The sequence below is a fragment of the Gossypium arboreum genome, chromosome 6 (assembly GCF_025698485.1).
Source record: "Gossypium arboreum isolate Shixiya-1 chromosome 6, ASM2569848v2, whole genome shotgun sequence".
NCBI classification, from domain to species: domain Eukaryota; kingdom Viridiplantae; phylum Streptophyta; class Magnoliopsida; order Malvales; family Malvaceae; genus Gossypium; species Gossypium arboreum.
The window spans coordinates 134,761,642-134,781,229 of NC_069075.1; the positions used below are offsets into that span (position 1 = coordinate 134,761,642).

The 19,588-nt window shown below is 32.3% G+C and overlaps 1 protein-coding gene across 1 annotated transcript; it reads right to left on the bottom strand.

The window, feature by feature from the left end:
- Positions 1–681: 681 nt before the first annotated feature.
- LOC108475946 (peptidyl-prolyl cis-trans isomerase CYP28, chloroplastic) lies at positions 682–3,524 on the bottom strand. Its single transcript, XM_017777956.2, is given in 3 exon segments — positions 682–1,209; positions 2,778–3,315; positions 3,318–3,524. Coding segments are annotated over 3 exon segments (867 nt in total). The 5' UTR covers positions 3,438–3,524; the 3' UTR covers positions 682–1,000.
- Positions 3,525–19,588: the final 16,064 nt, after the last annotated feature.

The following is a 19,588-nucleotide window of genomic DNA, read 5'->3' on the forward strand; positions in this document are numbered from 1 at the left end:
AAATTAAATTAATTGATAATTGAAATTTTAAAAAACTTTTAATCCACCTCTAACTAAATTAATTTTGATGACTTTGTAATTATTGGCAAATCTTCCACACTAAGCTGTGGCCGATATTAGACCTATTCATAGGTCATGCCAGATTAAGTTTAGACAAATATTTTTAAAAAATTTTATATGCATAAACTTAGCTTTAACCCAAAATATGAACTCAAAATTTTGTCTAAATCCAACTATCATTATTCGAGCTTAACCTAGCCTGTCCAAACCTGTCCAGATTATTTTCTTTGTTGATTGCATTTCATTAAACAACAAAAATTGCAACCGTTTAATGAATCTTGCGGAAATATGATAATTTCCTTCATGAATTATAAACCAACTCGTTGAATTCATAAGTTATCTGATCTTTCGTTTATAGGCCCAAGCCAATAATAGAACCTTTACATTATATTCTATGAATTTGCTTAAAGTTAGTTTTGACCTAGAATATAAACTCAAAATTTTACCCAAATCCAACTATCATTATTAAAGCTAAGCCTAGCCTGCCCAGATTGTTTTCTTCGTTAATCGCATTTCATTAAACCAAAAAAATGCAACCGTTTGATGAGCTCTACACAAATCACAGCAGATTTATAAACTACTATCAATTCGATCATATTTATAAACAGGTAGACGAACAAATTAAAAACTTTGAATTGCTAGACTTGGTATTTAACTAAGTTGATTCATACAAATACAATTATATAGTGTAAGTCGAATTTAACATCAGCAGCCCTATTCCCCCAGTTCAGACTGAAGCTTTCTCTGTATAGGAGAAGAAAAACCTTGAATTGCTGGAATGGGGTTCCTCTTAATTGTTTAATGCATAAATGTTATATGTTTGTGTTCTTCTCTTTCTAAAAATGCAAGATTACAAACAAGGAGTTTGTACATGCAAATGAGTGGAGACTAAAGAATGAATATATATATATATATATAAATAAATTGATATATAGATGTTTTAAGGCAGAGTAGGTGACATTGAAGGCTTGGTAACTTGAAGCTCGCCACAGTCACTGATATAAACAGTTTTAAGAGGCCTGTTCCATAACGTGCGCCCTTTTTGTGCTCTTTCATCTCCGAAGAATTCAGCCAAGTCATTTAGTTGCCGAATTCTTTCTGATGGTTTGTACGTTGGGATGGAAGCGATCGCTGTCACAACGTCCAACCCTGAAATGAAATAACAACAATCAAAGGTGACATTATTTCTTTGAAACCTAGACAATTCAAAAGAGTATACTTCCAAGAATTCTTCGATTTTGAAGGAGGACATATACTTCAAGAAGTTCAGAATGAACTATAGGTACATATGAGGTTTCACAGAAATATCAGAGTTTCAGAAGTACAAGCATGTTAAGAACGGTATGCATTTTGCTAGAAAGGCAAATGGAAACAGACACGCGAATATGCATCATCACAACAGTATAAGAAATCTAAACTTGTTTATATCTAATAATAGAGAGAAATCTTGTAATTCTACTTACAGTGTTAGGATGTTTTAAGATTACAAGTAGGTTTTCTATAAACGATCTTGACTGCCATGAAACATAGAGAGATGCCCTACTAAAATTATGAGCATTTGAGCTTAATGAATCAAAATTAGGCACCAAAAGCCACAGCAAAGCACTGAAAGCAATGCACTCTAGCCTATATTACTTAGGCTTAGATGTGAATGTTGGATATAAGCATGCATTCAATACAAAGATGCTCAATTTTTTAAAGTTTTATTTTCTCTGTATATTTAAAGAATCATACACCTGTACCCCTGTCTGACTATATATGTCAAACACGAGTGTTGGATATAGATACTTTAAAGAACATAAAGACTTGGAGTAACATAAACCCTTGAGCATTGATGGAGATGCCATCCAAATGCATTTCTATTTTCTTATGCTGTTCACCTAAAGCTTATAACTGTGTGGGAACTATACACTCCAAAATTAAGAATTAAACTTGGTACAGTTCCAAATAAGTGTTTTCCAAGATATACATTCCTAAATTCTAAATCCTAATTCCGGAAAAACCATGTCCCCAGTTTTGACAAGAGTTTGAAGCTTTGATCAGAGTTGTTGCATCAAGATAAATGCAGAAGCACATGCTAATCAGAATAGAAGCAAACCATTAGAAATTAAAATGCATCAAAGCAGCAAGGTTTGTATAAGGATCCAGACTTATGTTCAATAACTGATTGAGATCTTGTAGTTCTCCACTGAAAGTTCACGAACATGCATCTTAAGATTACTCAATCCATTTTACTATGTCATCTAGCTTAAGATCCTATGTTACTCAGACTAGGGTATGTTCATCTTTTTCTAAGGTTTTTTCATGTATTTGGAGGAGGGACATACTTTTGTCCGAATATGCATCGAACATGAGTGTCGAATACTAGTACTTTAATACTATAAACTACTGCAATGAGATCGCAATGAGGAGGTCATATTTTATTAAAGACAAGGGCATTCAAAGACGATGACATGCAAACCTTAACACAAAGAGACCACAATTTAGACAACTGTCATGATATGTAGAAACCAGTCCTCTGATAAATAAAAACTGTGACATTTAATCTCAACAAATCCAAATTTCGGATATATTTCTTCAATTATTCCTTAATTTATTCCAAGATTATATATAATCATGATCTGTTATGGAATTCGACAAGACTAGACACCCAAAAACCACATAAAATGGAACTAATTTCAACAATTTCAGACATAAAATAGAGACCAAAACCTTACCTTCAAGCACGGTCCCAAAAACAATGTTGTTGTTATCGAGTTGAGGACAGGGGCCAGGCCCTGTAGTAATCAAGAACTCAACATTCCTATACTCAGAATCAAGCTTGACTTCATCATCGTCGTCGTTCTCTGACAAACAAAGGGAAACGACACCGGGCCTTGAATGTTTAAGCAAGAAGGCCTTAGAGTCGACAGTCTCAGTGTTCCGAGGCAAGTCCAAGGCAGGGGGCAAACGGACTTCGCCGTATTCTCTACTGCGGCCTTGGCGTCCAGCTTGGAAGAACTGCCCAGGGAATATTTTGTGGACGAGGGTGTTTTTGTAGGAGGAAGAGGTGCACATGCGCTTGAAAGTGAAGACAGTTAGAGGAAGGAGGTTTCCGTAGAGGCCGAGGACTAGGCGGCCTAACGGAGAAGGGTCGGAGCATAGAGGGGTGCTGTCGGCGGCAGTAGCATTGCGGAAGTAGGTCGGGCAGAGGGAGAAGTCAAGGTAGACCCGGTCGGTTATGTTGGTGTCTAGTTGAGGTGGTAATGAGAGAGGGTGGTGGGGAGGGTAGTGGTGAGGGTGGAGGAGAGGAGAAGAGAGCGGCGAGTGAGGGTGGTAGCGGTGGACGAAGAAGAGAGAAAGGGTAGATGATGGATTGGTGATAGAGGGGAGGCCATGAGAGTAGTGGAAGGAGCAGAAGGAGATTGGAGTGGTTGGAACTTGGAAGCTAGGGGGAGAGCGGGGCCTACACAACTATTCTTTTTAGTTTCAATAACAAAAAAAATATGGAAAGTGTATAAACTACCAAAATAGTTATTTTTATTTACCTCAAGTTATATTTTAGTCATTTATGTTTGAAATGTTACGTTTTAATCATTTACGTTTTCGCGTTGCAATATTTTAGTCACTGAGTCGTTAATTACTGTTAACAGTATATCTATAAACTGACGTGACATATCAAATCATCATTTTAAACAAAAATTTTAGGTTAATTTATACAATCGATTTCCATATTTTTTCATTTTGAGCAATTTAAAATTTTTTCTTTTATGTTCTCTTAACTTTCTTTTTTTTTCTTTTTTTTTATTTGTTAAAACTAGTCCCTATACTTTTATTTTTTTGAACAATTTAATTTTTTTCGAGTGAGGTGAGCTTGTGAACTAGTTTCAACAAATGGAAAACATAGAAAAATTACGTTAAAAGAAATAAAGAAGAGAGGAAAATAGTGAGAGAAGCAGAAGAGAATGAAATAAAAAAAAAAAGGAAAGTTAAAAGAACATAAAAGGAAAATATTAGATTGCTCAAATGAAAAAATATAGGGACTAATTGTACAATTTAACCTAAAATTTTCATTTGAAATGATTATTTAACGTGTCACGTGAGTTTTCCATTACGCCGTTAACGGCAATTAACGAGATAGTGACAAAATGTTACAACATGATAACGTAAGTGACTAAAACGTAATATTTCAAATAAAAATAATTATTTTAATAGTTTATCCATCTATATAATATATTTACTGTATAAATAATAGGTATATTAAATTTAAATAATATGCGAGCCATTAAAGATCTACTTCAATATTTTTAAATGGTTCGGATTACACATATCTTCAAAGAAGGCAACAAACTAGCTGATGGTTTGGTGACATTAACGTTCTTAAGACCTTTGAAAAGACAGCCATCAGATAAAACTCTTCAACTACTGCACCCTGAACTCTTCAACTACTGCACCATGATTCTTCTGAAATGGGTTGGCATTGTATAGTTTAATTTTGGTTAAATCCATCTTTGTACCAAAAAAAAACAAAAAATCATATGATGATGTTTTTTTTTTTTTCATTTATCTATCTATTTCTTGTTTTTTAACCAATTCCAAACTAGAGTTGTTAGGATCTATCTTTTACTTTTCCTTAAAATAATGAAGTATTTTCACTTTTATATAAATTCCATTATTATGTATTCAATTAAATAAATTTTCTTTTAAATATTATTTTATGAATTTTATTTTAATTGTGAGCTTAATTTTTATTTATATCCAATATTAATTTTATTTTTAAACATTTTAGATTAAATAAGGTTAAAATTGTCTTTTAGAATTAAATTTTTTAAATCTTATTAGTATATATATATATATATATATATTATATTTTCAGCTCTCATGAGCCTTTTACAATAGTAAATAGGGTTTATTTATTTTTAATTAAGTTAATAATCTTTTGGATTCATTTTAAATTCTTTTAAGAATATAAGAACATAGTTTTGACAAAAATTGGGGTGAAATTGCATCAGTTTAAAACTTTGATATTTTATATTGATTATTGTGAATTTTACACAGTATTATGTTAATTAAACTATTTAAACTTATCTATATAATATAAAATCAGCTCTTATGGAAGTCACTAAAATTAATAGAGGGAATTTAGGTATTTTTGAAAAAATTTAAATTTATATATTATAAATAATTATGTAATGTTGGTTTAGTTTTTAGTTAAATAAGGATGAAATAGATCTTTTGTTGTGTATTGTAATTTAATGTTTCACTAATTAATTCAATTTGTTTTACATGTTCTATCTTTTAAATTGTTTTTCCTTATTATTCTTAATATTTATTTCTTAATTTTTTGTCCAAAAAGTTCTTTTCTACCATTTTATATAGTTTTAACTCATGTAGTAACTCATCTACTTTTGATTGTCTACATATACCTTCTAGTACAATTTGCTCCTTGAATTAGTGATCGAAAGCTGCAAATTTTCATAGAACTATAGTTCAAGCTCTCTCACTATGGCTTCACAAATGGTAAGAAAATCATGCGAATTTGGGGTGACCATTGACATGAGTTTGAAAACGAAGAATTTGCTATTTTTTGTGATAATGTTGGAACATCACGTGACTTTTAGCTCCAAAAGCCCTTAAACAAATTGGGGTTATGTCTAGTTTAAGGGTCGTCAATACAAGGTTACCTAATCTTCCATTTCTTTGCCCAAGCCAATAATAAAACCCCCTACGTTATATTTCAGGAATTTGAGGAATTTTCTATTGCATGACATGTTGTTATACGTAGACAAGCAATATGTATCAATACATAGCCCATGTCTAGTGCCAATTGGTTTGTTTTTGACTATTTTGAGCCTTCTAAAACTCGTATTTGTTTATTGATATTTGCAACCACTTATGAAGTGTTTTTAAATGATTTTAAAATAATTTTACAATCTTCAAAATGATTTTTATCTAAATTATATGATCTTATTAAATTGTTTCAAAGTTTGATCTATTACAAAATTTTGAGATTTTAGTTATGTATGTGGTTCAATGGCATCTCTCTCCCGTATCGAACATTGGTGCAAGTAAGAGGTGTTACCGAAGAAGCTTAAAAGACTTGTTGGTGACCATGGAGGTTTAGATGGCCAATGTTGAGTCTATCGTTTATGATGTCCTGACTCAAGTGGAGGGCACCAAAGACTTTCTTTATGAGGTGAAGTCTGGCATGATGAAGTCCTGTGTAGAGCTAAAATCACAACTTTATAAAAAGCTGAAAGGAACCTTGAATTTTAGTACTATGCATTTCCCCAAGGGTGTCCTAAAGCTCCTACACTGGATTGTAATACAAAATCTTATCCAAAGATCTCTAACAAAGTAAGCATATGTCAAATGTGAATACCTCTCAAAGTTATGGGCATAACATTTGGCATAGAAATCCAATCTTGACTAAAATAAATACCACGATTTTGATATTTTTTTCAATGAAATTATCACATAGTTTGCCTAATGGATACAAAACACCCGCATGTAAGCACCTAATGCAACGACTCCTTATGTAATAGAAAACACTAGTTTTACCTAGGGAGGTAGTGATTTAGTGGCAGTAGATGGCAAAGTTGCTTTGTTGTCTATTTCATTAAGAATTGTAGATTTTTTTGGTTTATAAAATTCAGGCATTTACAATTCATACGACAGTATCGATACTTCTGAAAGGTATTTTATTTTCTTGTAATTTACGTTTATATTAACTAAAGAAAATATTGGTTTTTGTTTCCCTTGTGGTGAGCCTTGAAGAGGGGGGATATTTCAAGTATCCATTTAAGATAAAGTCTTTTAAGACTATTCTGGATGTATGATTCAATTTTAGTAGTAATATTTCATTTCATTTGGAATATGCAAGAAGATGTTTGGGGTAATATAAGTGATTGAGAGATGGTAACTTATATCATATGAGGGAATTTTGTGAAGATTTCTATTGCTATTGATGGGTGGCTTTACAATTTCTTATAGGCACATACATCCCATGTAATTCAATCTTATGGTTTTTTATTATTTATACATGGCCTTCTTTTCTTAGGTTGTAATTTTGTATGAGCTTTTAGTTTAATATTTCTATTTAGTAAATGTGATTATTGGCAAGAACTTATTGAATCCATCATTTAGGTTCATAATAAATTAAAAGTTTTTTTGCTATTCAACCTAAAACCTTGAGCATTGTACAAGGACGTAGGGGTAACCCATTACCTCTTGGGTGAAATTATAACAACATGAGCATACTTCCTTGAAAGAATTATCATAGTAAGGTATTAGTTAGGAGGATTTGAAATGTATTATGGCCTTAAGATTTCTAAGGATAAGCTTGAGACCCTAATATTTGTTGTATTTAGTTTGGAATTGCTATTATGCATGACTTTGAGAGTGTGATGATGTTATGAAAGAGTGTCTTTATTAGAATATTTTTGCTTCTCACTTCAGGTAATTAATATAATGTTGTGTGAACTTCTGAAAATCTATTTCATGCAACTAAGCAAGGAAATTTTGAGGCATGGATACAATATCCTTTACATGTAAGACCGATTGCTTATTCAATTTAAGATCTTCATTTTGGTTAATCAACTGTGGAAGCTTTTACTAGAGAGGCTATTCCTAGCCCAATGGATATCACTTACTTTGGTATTGTAACAGCCCAATTTTGGGTCTAGTCGGAATAGTGGTTTCGGGACCACAAATCCGACGAGGAAAGTTTTATTTTTATTATATTTTTATGGTCTACCATTTCACAAAATGATTTCATGAAATTGTTCGGAAATTTTGACGTTTGGGCACTCAATTTAGTCAAAAGAACTAAATTGTAAAAATTGAAAAAGTTGAGTTCTACATGTTAGAGGTGTCCAATTGTTATGAAATTTTAAATTGTAGGTCCTTAAATGGTAATTAGACCACTGGTTAATTTTTTGGACAAAAATGGACATGAAATAGGTGAAATAGAATATTTTTAAGTTAGGGGCATTTTGGTCATTTAGTAATTAAAATGAATTAAAAACAAAATAAAAGCCAAAATTTCTTGTCCATCTTCTTCCTTGGCCGAATTTTACATGAAGAAACTATGGCTAGGGTTTTCCAAGCTTCCAAGCTCGATTGTAAGTTCATTCTTGCCTCGTTTTTAATGATTTTTATGTTTTTAAAATCCTCGTACCAAGATCTACCTATTTCTACCATTTATTTGAGTTATGATGAAGGTATAGCATTTGAAACATGTTATAAATTTGTGCATTTTGATGTTTAATGGTAGATTATGCATGTTTATGGTTGGAGAAATAACTTTTGCTAAGTGATTTTCGGTGAAAATGCTTAAAAGGACTAAATTATAAAAGTTATAAAATATGTAATAAATGTGTGTTCTAGTGGAAATTGTGGGCTGTTATAGTTATGAAAATAGTTCAGCTAGGCTTAAAGTACAAAGAAATTGAATAAATTTCATTTTACGAGCCTAGGGGCAAAAGTGTAAATATGACAAAATTTAGGGGCAAAAACTTATTTTTTCCATAATATGATTTTTGGGTCACAATGAATAATTTGACTAATAAATAAGCTAAATGTGATATTTTAGATCAAGAAAAACGAGGTTTGGACCTAGAAAGGGGAAAAATGCGTATTTGACGGTTATGTCTTTTTCACCAGTTTTGATATCGAGGTAAGTTCGTATGCGAGTAATGCAATATGTACTCTATTTTAATTGCTTAAATATTTCATGTGTGGTAAGTTCATATGTGATGTTATGTCACATTTCTATTGTTTTGATAACAAGTGAATTTTAATGTTTTATTACTATTATGAGTATGCCTTGATCATTTCGTGAGAAAATGATGGATACTATGTACATAGAGATCAAGATTACGAACAAGTATAACAGTGATGCGATAAGTATGGAAATCCCGTTTGAATCTTAGGAATATTTTAGGATATGAGTGACATGTCACTAGAAACTATGTGATCTAAGCTCATGAGTTGTGGTCTGAGTTCATGATATATGTGACACATGTTTTGGCATTCCAGGTACTTGTCTTGTATGTTCTACCAGTGGCTGGATAGTCCAGCATGTGTTATGGATACCTGACAGCTTGTGTGAGCAGCCTATATAGTTACATCCTGACCGACAGCTTGTGTGAGCAGACCCGTGAGTAGCTCGAAAGTGAGCAACATGTGATATGTGATATGAGGTAGCATTGGCTACATATGGGGCACTTAGGTGCGAGATTCTGATGTATCTGATGGTATTCCAAGTGTTCAACTGGTAAATTATCGAGTAACTTGACGAAAAACCTGAGGGGTAAGTAAATGAGAAGAGTAAGTATATGGTTATGTTATGAGATAGTACAGGTACGTGCTTAAAACTCATGAGCATTAAGCTTGGTATGTGGTAAGAATGCAAATGAATGAATTATGTCTATGAGAATGATTTTCTATGATGACCTTGTGATTATAGGTTTATATTTATGACGTAAAAATATATGGTGAATTTGATTGAGAATCATGTGTAAGGCTTTTAGGCCAAATTGAATTGAGACACGATGTGCTTATTCTTTTAGTATTGTGATTCAATGAATAATGAAAAGAGAGAATGACCAGCATAAAAGCCTAATAAAAATGGATATGAAAGTATGGATAGCTAAGAGATTTGGACCATTGAAGGATGTTAAGCTATATGAATTGGGAAATATGAATATACATAATTAATATGCACTTTTATTATGAATGCTGAAATGATTTGTCAAGTGTTGAAGTGTTTTATTACGAGAGTTTATGTTTGCTTGACTAATGTCAAGACAGGAAAAATTTATGTTTATAGATTAAAAGGTGAGCATTACAATTGATTAATGTGTAACCATGAGAAGATATTGATGAAATTGGTAAATGCATGTAAATGATTCGCTTATTATTTTCATACGGACTTACTAAGCTATATAGCTTATCCCCTTTTCTTTCCCACCTCTCATAGGTTTATTCAGCTAGCTCGGGTTGGAGATCATCGGAGAGTCTATCACACTATCAAGCTATCATGTTGGGCAAATGAACGCAAACCTTTGAGTCTATGGCATGTATAGGGACTTAGTCATTTTGTGTATGTGTCATTATGATACGGCCAAATGTATTGGCTTGTAATGAATAAGGATTTGATTTTGGTATGTAGCCATATAAATTGGCTTATATTGGCTAATGGGTTGCAAGCATATTAACTACTCATATGCCTATGCCAATGTCATTGTGTGATGTGGTTTATAATGGTATGTTAATGAAAGTTAGTACAAGGGAATCATGAAAGAGTAAAATTAGCATTAAAACAGTTTTGGACAGCAGCAGTAGTACAATTTTGAAAAATCACCAAAAATTTTGGAAACCTAATTAGATGTTGAATAAAATATGAAATTAAAGCTTATTGAGTCTAGTTTTACATAGAAGAAACAGTGTAAGCAAAAGAATTTCATTTTATTAGATATTTGAATTTTTTTGAGACAAGGTCAGAATGATTTCTGGTTCCCCTGTTCTGAATTTGGAAAATCATTAAAAATTGTATAAAAATAAATTGGGGTTTAAATTTATATTTTTTATTTCTTGATGAGACTAATTTCGAGAGAAACAAATGAGAACATCATCTGAATCCCGTACTAAGAGATAATTAATCTTTAGTGAAGAAAGGTCGAAATTATCAAACAGCAGAACAGGGACGAATTTGAAGAATTAACTGTACTTATTGGCTAAACCATAAATTCTGAAAATTTTATAGTAAGAAGATATTTGAGTCTAGTTTTGGAAAAATCAAGCAGATTGTAACACCCCTAACCCAATCCGCCGCCAAAATAGGGTTTTAGAGCATTACTAGAATTTGCAGTTCACTTAAAAAAATTTCAATTAAATACTTACCGATTCAATGCATTATATAAATAAATATATTACCATTCAATTAATAGCTTGGCACTTGTCTAAGCATCAAATAACAACATTGTTAGTGTACTAGTACGTACTTCATATAAACTCAACATTGATATACTTATTTTCTCAACATGTCACACTTGAATTTAATAATTGTCTTAATTTACATAATTTCCTTGTATCAACATATCAAAGATAATAATATATGTACATGTCATGAAATATATCATTCTCTTCTGTTTCTTCATAATTATATATCATTCATTTCATTATATCAATATTTCATGCTCCATCATTTCCATATATTTTATGTATATTTATTCTGGTAATAGTTTATATCAAACTTAACATAAATTATATTTCATGTACCTATACTTATTTCGTTTATCTGTCTTCATAATTATTTCATGCAACTATTTTGTACATATATTTCCATATGACCAGTTCTTGTAAACATTTCACACAACCATTTCGTATAACCATTCGTCATCTGATACATATTACCTGAATATCAATTGTTCAACAGATGTCATAGCGTCTCCCATCCACGGTCTTATTTATCTTTGACATGATGCCATAGTGTCTTTCAACTATGGTCTTACTCATTTCCTGTCATGTTGCCATGGTATCTTTCAACTATGGTCTTGTTCATTTCATGTCATGTTGCCATAGTATCTTTCAACCATGGTCTTATTCATTTCCCGTCACGTTGCCATGGTATTTTTCAACCATGGTCTTGTTCATTTCATGTCACGTTGCCATGGTATCTTTCAACCATGGTCTTACACATTTCATGTCATGTTGCCATGGTATCTTTCAATCATGGTCTTACACGTTTCATATCATGTTGCCATGGTATCTTTCAACCATGGTCTTACAATTTCATATCATGTTGCCATGGTATCTTTCAACCATGGTCTTACACATTTCATTTCAGAAAGCACACTCCTTCGAACCTCATCCTTACAGCGGGATTACTAGTCCAGGCTAAATCCCCTGTAATATAAACTCATAGAGTATTGTCGAGATTATCAGTTTAGGCTAAATCCCCTGCAACGACAATTACTTTAATGAGCTTGGATCTGAATTACCAGTCCAGGCTAAATTCAGACCCTAATTCGGATTACCCGTTCGGGCTAAATCCATTTTACACGTATTCTTCGGGAGGGCTATATCAGGATAGGATCACTCGTTCGGGCTAGATCCTTTTTACCATCAATTCCTTTTCGTTCAACCGAGATTTCTTCCCCTTTTTATCGAATATATCAATGTTTCATCAATTTTCATACAAGGGATATTTAAATCATATTCACATCAATAACATGCATTTCAAGTATTTAAGAATATAATTCAAGTTACACGAACCTACCTGGCGAAATTGCAGAAATATCAAGATTCAGGGACATTTTGGTAAATTTTTCATTTTCCCCGATTTTCTCCCAATCTTGATCCAAATTAATAATTTTATTAAATTTATTAATTTAACCAATAAAACAATTTATTTCCTTCATTTTGGTTATTTTTGACATTTTTACAAAATTACCCTTACAGTTTTTCTTTTATTCAATTTAGTCCCCGAGTCTAAAACATACAAATTATCCATTTTAAATGTAAACCCTTGCTAGCTGAAAAATTCATATATTTATTTTTTACCTCCTCCTCCTCTCCATTCCACATCCTTAATGTATATATCATTCTTATAAGTAACATTATCTATGATTTTACTATTTACTTATAAATTTATTCAAAACTGTCCATCCATATCATAGTCACTAAATTATTTTTATCTTGAGCTACAGAACTCAAAATTTGGATCCTCTAATTTTCCCTGAAACTAAACTCACATATCTTCTTACAATAAAATTTTTTAGAATTTTTGATTGAGCCAATAAGTACAGTTTATTCTTTAAAGTCACCCCTGTTCTGCTATCTGACAGTTCTGACCCTTCTTCAGTAAAAATTAATTATCTCCTCATACAGAATTCAAATTATGTTACCATTTATTTATCTTTAAAACATACTCATTCATAATTCTAAGCATATAAATTTAAGCCCCTAATTTTTTCTCCAATTTTTGATGATTTTCCAAAGTCAGAACAGGGGAACCCGAAATCATTCTGACCTTGTCTAACTAAATTTGTTATATCTCACAATTTACAATTTAATTGCTTACACCGTTTCTTCTATGAAAAATTAGACTCAATAAAATTTAATTTCATATTTTATTCAACTTCTAATTCGATTTTCACAATTTTTGGTGACTTTTCAAAGTTAGACCACTGCTGCTATCCAAAACTGTTTTAGTGCAAGATATTAATTACCATGTTTATAACACCCTTATTTTCTTTTTCTACACTATTTCTCATCACTTTCTCTTATTTTCTCTTCACTAACATATCAAGAACATAAGACCATATGTAAGGAAACTCTACATTAACATCAATCCCATACTTTTTCAATAATATCAAACTTAAAAATATATTGAAATCATGATGTTCTTACCTTGTTCTATTGATTTCAATCTTCATATTGATTTTCTCTCTCCTTCAGTTTCCTTTTCTTGTATCCAACTTGATATTCTAACTTCCCATAGTCTCCTTAACATTTTTCTCTCTTAGTAGCTATGGAAATTCTTTTGATTTTGGGTGAAACTGGTAAATTTTTGGTAGAAGGACCAAATTGTAAAGAAAGAATTTTCTTTCTTTCTTTCTCTCTTCCTCTCACGTTAGTGCGTGGGAAAGATGATGAAATTTTTTATCTTTTCTTCCTTTTATACTAAATAAATAATAATAAAATAATAAAATATCTCATTAAAATAATATTTATCTAATTAAATAATTATAAAATATCATCAACATCATCATTACTTTCTAGATTTCTTTCTCTTCCAATTGACCATTTTGCCCTTTATTATCTTTTAAAATTCCATCATTGAGTCATCATTTAATTTGGTAAAATTACAAGTTAGTCCCTCATAGTTCTTCACCTATTCAATTTGGTCCTAATTCATCCATTTTCCTTAGTTTCTAGATCATTCCACCCTTAAAATATTTACACTATTGGTCTTTCAACTTTTTCATATTTACAATTTAACCCCTCAAATTTTGAATATTTACTCTTGTGCAACAAAACTTTTCTCACTTTTACAATTTAGTCCTTTCTTAAATTAATATATCATAATATACTTCCCAATATTGACATAACTCAAAATTTCCCTTTTTTGTCACTTTATTTCCTTATTTTATTATATCAAGGATAATATCTCACTGTAAAAATTTTCGAGGTATTACACGGATCTTAATTTAGAGTTCTGTAGCTCAAGATCTAAATAATTTAGTGATTATAACTCAAGTTGACAGTTTTGTTATGAACAGTAAATAATTGTTTGGATATGTTTAAGCCTTGATTATGGCTGTGTTGGTAGCTTAATTGTGCCATGTTAAGTTCCATTGAAAGTGTGTATGTGATTGTGCAAATGAGGGTGGCAAATGGCTTGGTAAATAGCCATTTCTTTGGCCACATGGGTAGAGACATTGCCGTGTGACTCAGCTGTGTGAAGGACACGACCCCGAGACACGGACGTGTGACTTGGCCGTGTGACCCCAAATTGTGCATGACGTCATAAACAGAGAGTTACACGGGCTAAGGACACGGGCGTGTCCAAGCCACACGAGCGTATGTATGACCACACGGCCTACCCACACGGGCGTGTGACTCTCCAAAGTATGAAAATTTTCTAAGTGTAGTAAAAGTTCCAAAAGTTTTCGGTTTAGTCCCAACCCATTCCCAACATATGTTTTGGGTCTCGTGGGCCCGTATAAGGGACGATATGCATGTGATTGGATAAATTTGATTTGGTCTAAATTTTATCGTCTAGTTTTGTACGAATGTTTATGTTTAAGTCTGGTAACGCCTCGAGCCCTGTCCCGGCATCAGATACGGGTAAAGAGTGTTACAGGTGTTTTATCAATGGTGGTATACATTTGGGTTACGTACTAATGAAAATCATTATACTAGAGCCCTTTTTTCTATTATTTCTTTCTACTTTATCCTTAATATCGAGTTGGTTATTGTTGTTACCTTAAGTTGCTTATTTGTTTAACACAAGAAGTGTAATGGAAGTGCTAGATTGTAGTGGCCATTACGGCTTAGCATTGCAAACTGTGCCAACAAAACAAAAATTACACCAAGGTTTTTTACGCAGTTCTGTTTCCTTACGTCTGCAAAAGCCTAGATTAGTGAGAAATTCCACTATCCTCTCCTTGAGAACTTGGGCAGTAAACACTCTTAACAATGCTTACAATATAACCTTTGCATTCTCTCACTAAAACAGTTCCTAAATGAACAGATTCAAGTGTTCTGAAGAAGTTTTCTTACAAAACCTAGACAACCCGTACAACATATTCAATTCATCTTGCTAACATAGAATCTAAGTGAATACAAAGTAGCACCTTGAAAATAACTATTACAATCACAATCACAATAATCAAAGTACAATCAATCAATCGAAGATCTAAATTCCAAAACAACTACATAGTTTTCATCGATCCTCCATATTTCAAAGGATTATTTGATTCACTTGTATCTAATCCAATTTTCAGATTACCAAGGATCGGTTTCCATAGATAGACCAAAGTATCTTCAATAATACATCAGATAACCAGGTCCAAAGATTTCTTCATTAAATTGTCAAACCCAATAAGGTAAATATTAAAACTACCTCAGTGGCAGTCTACAGTTGATACTGCCGAGTGCCAGTCAACAACTATCGGCTCATTTTGCCTCAACAATTACACCAACAACTGAAATGGAAAACAAGTGTTTCGTGGGTCAAAAACACCAAATCTCATCTCAATCGTCATTTATCAACATCATTCAAAGTAAGTTCCTTGGCTTAGATGGGGCACTTAATCTGTGTTGATATTAGTGGGAATATGTTCAATGAAATAATTTCTTAGATGTCTTACTGCATCCCTAAATATTAGGCCCATTTTTTTTTTCTGGTAAACCCCAATTCACTAGTCATTTATTTGGTACCTACTTAGTATCAAGAACTACCATGCTAACCCTTTTTGGGGGATTCCATCCACAAACACAAAGTTTATGGTTGACTAATATTGTATACCATCATTTAGCTATTGCATTTTTTTCTCCTTGCTGGTCATATGTATAAAACTAACTTCGAATTACTTATACTTTGAGAATCCATATTTTCTTTTTCAATAGAAAAGAAAGGGAGAGCGTCTTAAGATAATAAAACCAATTAAGGTATGGATTCAAACTACAAATAAGAAAAATAAAAAAGGGATACTCTCATGCTTTTGTTAGCCTTTTGGCGACATGTTCGAGTGATAAGGTGGGAGATTGCAAATCCCTTATTCTTCAGTTCAAATTTTACTAATTCATGGGACTGCCAAGTTCCCAATTCTGCACACATGAGAGAAAACAATCTTCTAGAAGCACGAAGCTATAGCTTTTGCATCTCGGATGATAGGAGACATTTCTACTTTACATAGGTAAGAGAAATAGTCCTTGGAATATGATCATCCCCTTCTTCTCGTCTTAACACATATATTTGTCAATTACAAAAGAAACAAGGATTTAGATAATCAGATTGCAAGTTTGTCATGTCTTTTCTGTTTGTAATTCGAGTACCGCGCGCTATTGTCACGTTTCATTGAATCTGGCAATAAATTTATATTTGTATCTATATTTCATCGACGATATTAATTAAGGAGTTGGCCATTTCCAGAAAACAATAAACTAAAATGTGATGTCCTCCATATTCCTGCCTCTGTTTCACAGATGAAGAAAAACCAGAGCTGAATACTTTTGGGGTTAATATATATAGTAATCCTGATCCATTGTTCATATTTATATCATATGAATTGCCAATGAGTTCTTGCTATATAACATATCATTCTTAATTATTTACATCTCCTAGTTGCAATTCTTGTTAAAGTCTTTATTTCGGTGTGCTGAAACCTTAATTGGAGTAAAGATATTTTGATAAGTGTGGAAAATCTCTACATACAAAGCTGCATTAAAGTCTTCTTGGGTTTGTTACTGGAACGAGGATTAGGAACATGAGAAGAGAATCCGGAAGCTGACAAAGACAAGGAACAATAACCTCGTGGCTGTTTCTTAGGGAATGATATATTGGTTGTCCGAGAAGTACAAGTAGATAAACAAATCACTTTGAGGTTGTGCAGTGCACATTGGCAGTTGCGATGGTAAGGCCTCCGTTCCATCAAACAGTCTTGCATTGATATGCTTCCTTGGAGAACACACCGGAACATCATCTCAGCTGCTCCAATGCCCATTTCCCTTTCTGCTAACTCAAACTATTTTCTGTCAATGTATATGCGTGGAGTTTTGAAGTGTTATAGATTCAAGGCTTTCGTTGTGTTCCTTCCATGCTGTCCGAATGAAGTGAGATTATATAGAGGAAGGGGTTTAGGGTTAAGATGATTCAAAAGATAGAAATATATGCATTCACGTATAATCTCACTTCAAATCAAAGTATTAACATTATTATGGAGAATTGATCTTTGTTCAAATCAAAGTATTGCTAGCTCTACAACTATGCTCCAACTAATTAAAGACAAACGTGTTTAACTAGGACACTGCTTCAGTTTCTCTTATTGTTATGCTTTTATTATCATTTATGGGAATTAATAGGGACGTTCTCTCCAAATAGAATTAATTTGGTTATGTTTGAGTTGATTATTTTTTATTTTTATGTAAACCACAAAATTAAAATTCATAAATACAAAATCAAAGCCTTCCAAAGCTTAAGTTGTCTTATTATCTCCCATCTATTTCTTAGAGCGAAGAATATTGGGTTCTTCAATTTTGTAGGCTGGATTTACATTATTTACCATGAGTTATTATATAATAATATTTCCATGTTAAAAATGGTACATAAAATTATTAACTGTTATTGCGGATAATATATTTACGAAAAGAAATTTAAAACCAGTCCTTAGCAACAACATTTATTTAGAAACCGTAGTAAATGGAATATTTACATGTTAAACCGATATATTACTTTCTAAATTCAAACTCATTAATTAAAATTAGCCAACCTGCCTCTGTATATGCTAATGTTGTAAACTTCTTGGTGGATAAATTCGCATCCTCTCATCACTGAATCGGATTGCCAATCAGCAGTTGAGTGGATTTAGAAGAGGGGAAAGATGCCGTGGAGGTACACGAAACTGGTTGGATAAATAGCTACATCTTCGGATGACTTTATTAATTGACGGTAGCAAACGGTTAATTTAGTTGATTGAATTTTTTAAATTTAATCGATTTAATCTATCATCCAATATAATAATTAAATTATTAATTTATATGGTATAAATCAATTTAATCACACTGATTTAATATCGATTGATTTAATAGATATTTCGTCATAATCATAATATAGAAAAATACCAAACACTACCATAGAATTTATATAATAAAATGATTCATGCAAAGTTGTTATTATCTAAATTACTTATTTTTTGCCCTAATTTGATACGGAAGCAGGCCAAGATATTGTCATTAAGCAAGAATAACGTTAAGTGTATGCCAATGTAAGAATTCAAAAAAGGAAGGAGACAGTAGACAAACTTTTTTTTTTTTACATTGAATAATGATGAGGAATTTACAGTGATCAGCTTGGTAGAAGAACCCCCGTGGCTGTACGTTTGAGGCTAAATGTATATAATGTGAAACTAAATTGAAAAAAAGGAAAAAGAAAAGCTTCTCTGTTTCATACAAAACACCTTTGAGGTGCACATTTGCAATTGCGATGGTATGGTCTCCGTTCGATCAGACAAACTTGCATTGATATGTTGACGCACCGGAACATCATCTTAGCGGCTCCACTTCCCATTTTCCCTGTAACGCCCCAATTTTCGAGAATTCTGTAAATGTTGGCAAAATTTCATGCTTTAATTTTGTCACTTGTGAGTGAAATTATGAAATAGGACCTATGTGAAAATGTTTGAAAATGCTATAGGCTAAATTGAAGTGGCCAAATAAATAGGAGTGCAAAATAGGAGGATTTGCATGACAAACCTCCCATTTTACATGAAGTGGCCAGCCATCATGTTGTTGTAGACAAAATGTGCACTTGATATCCATAATTTATGGTACAAATTGATACAAATTGATAATGGGTTAGGTAAATGTTCCATGATAATGGGTTAGGTAAATGTTTCATGATAATGAGTTAGGTAAATGTTCTATGATAATGGGTTAGGTAAATGTTCCATGATTGGAATTTCATGACTTTTGTATTAAAGAATTAAATGGATAAAATATGAAATTTTATTAAAAGAAAAAGGGGTGAAAAGAACAAAGTTTTGTCCATCTTTGTTCATCATAGCCTAAAGTTAGAGAAGAGAAAGGAGAGGAGAAAGCTCTTGAATGTTCGGTCACTTGGGGAAGAAAATTGAAGGTAAGTTCATGGTAGTTTGCTTCTATCTTGATGTTCATGAGTTCTTCTTGATTCTACCTTAACTCTTGAAGCATATTTTGGTTTTTGGTTGTGTTGTGAGCATTTGGTCATGAATTAAAATGAAGGAAATGGTTGTTATTTCATGTTCTTTTGATGAAAAATGGAAGATATGTGAAGTTGAGC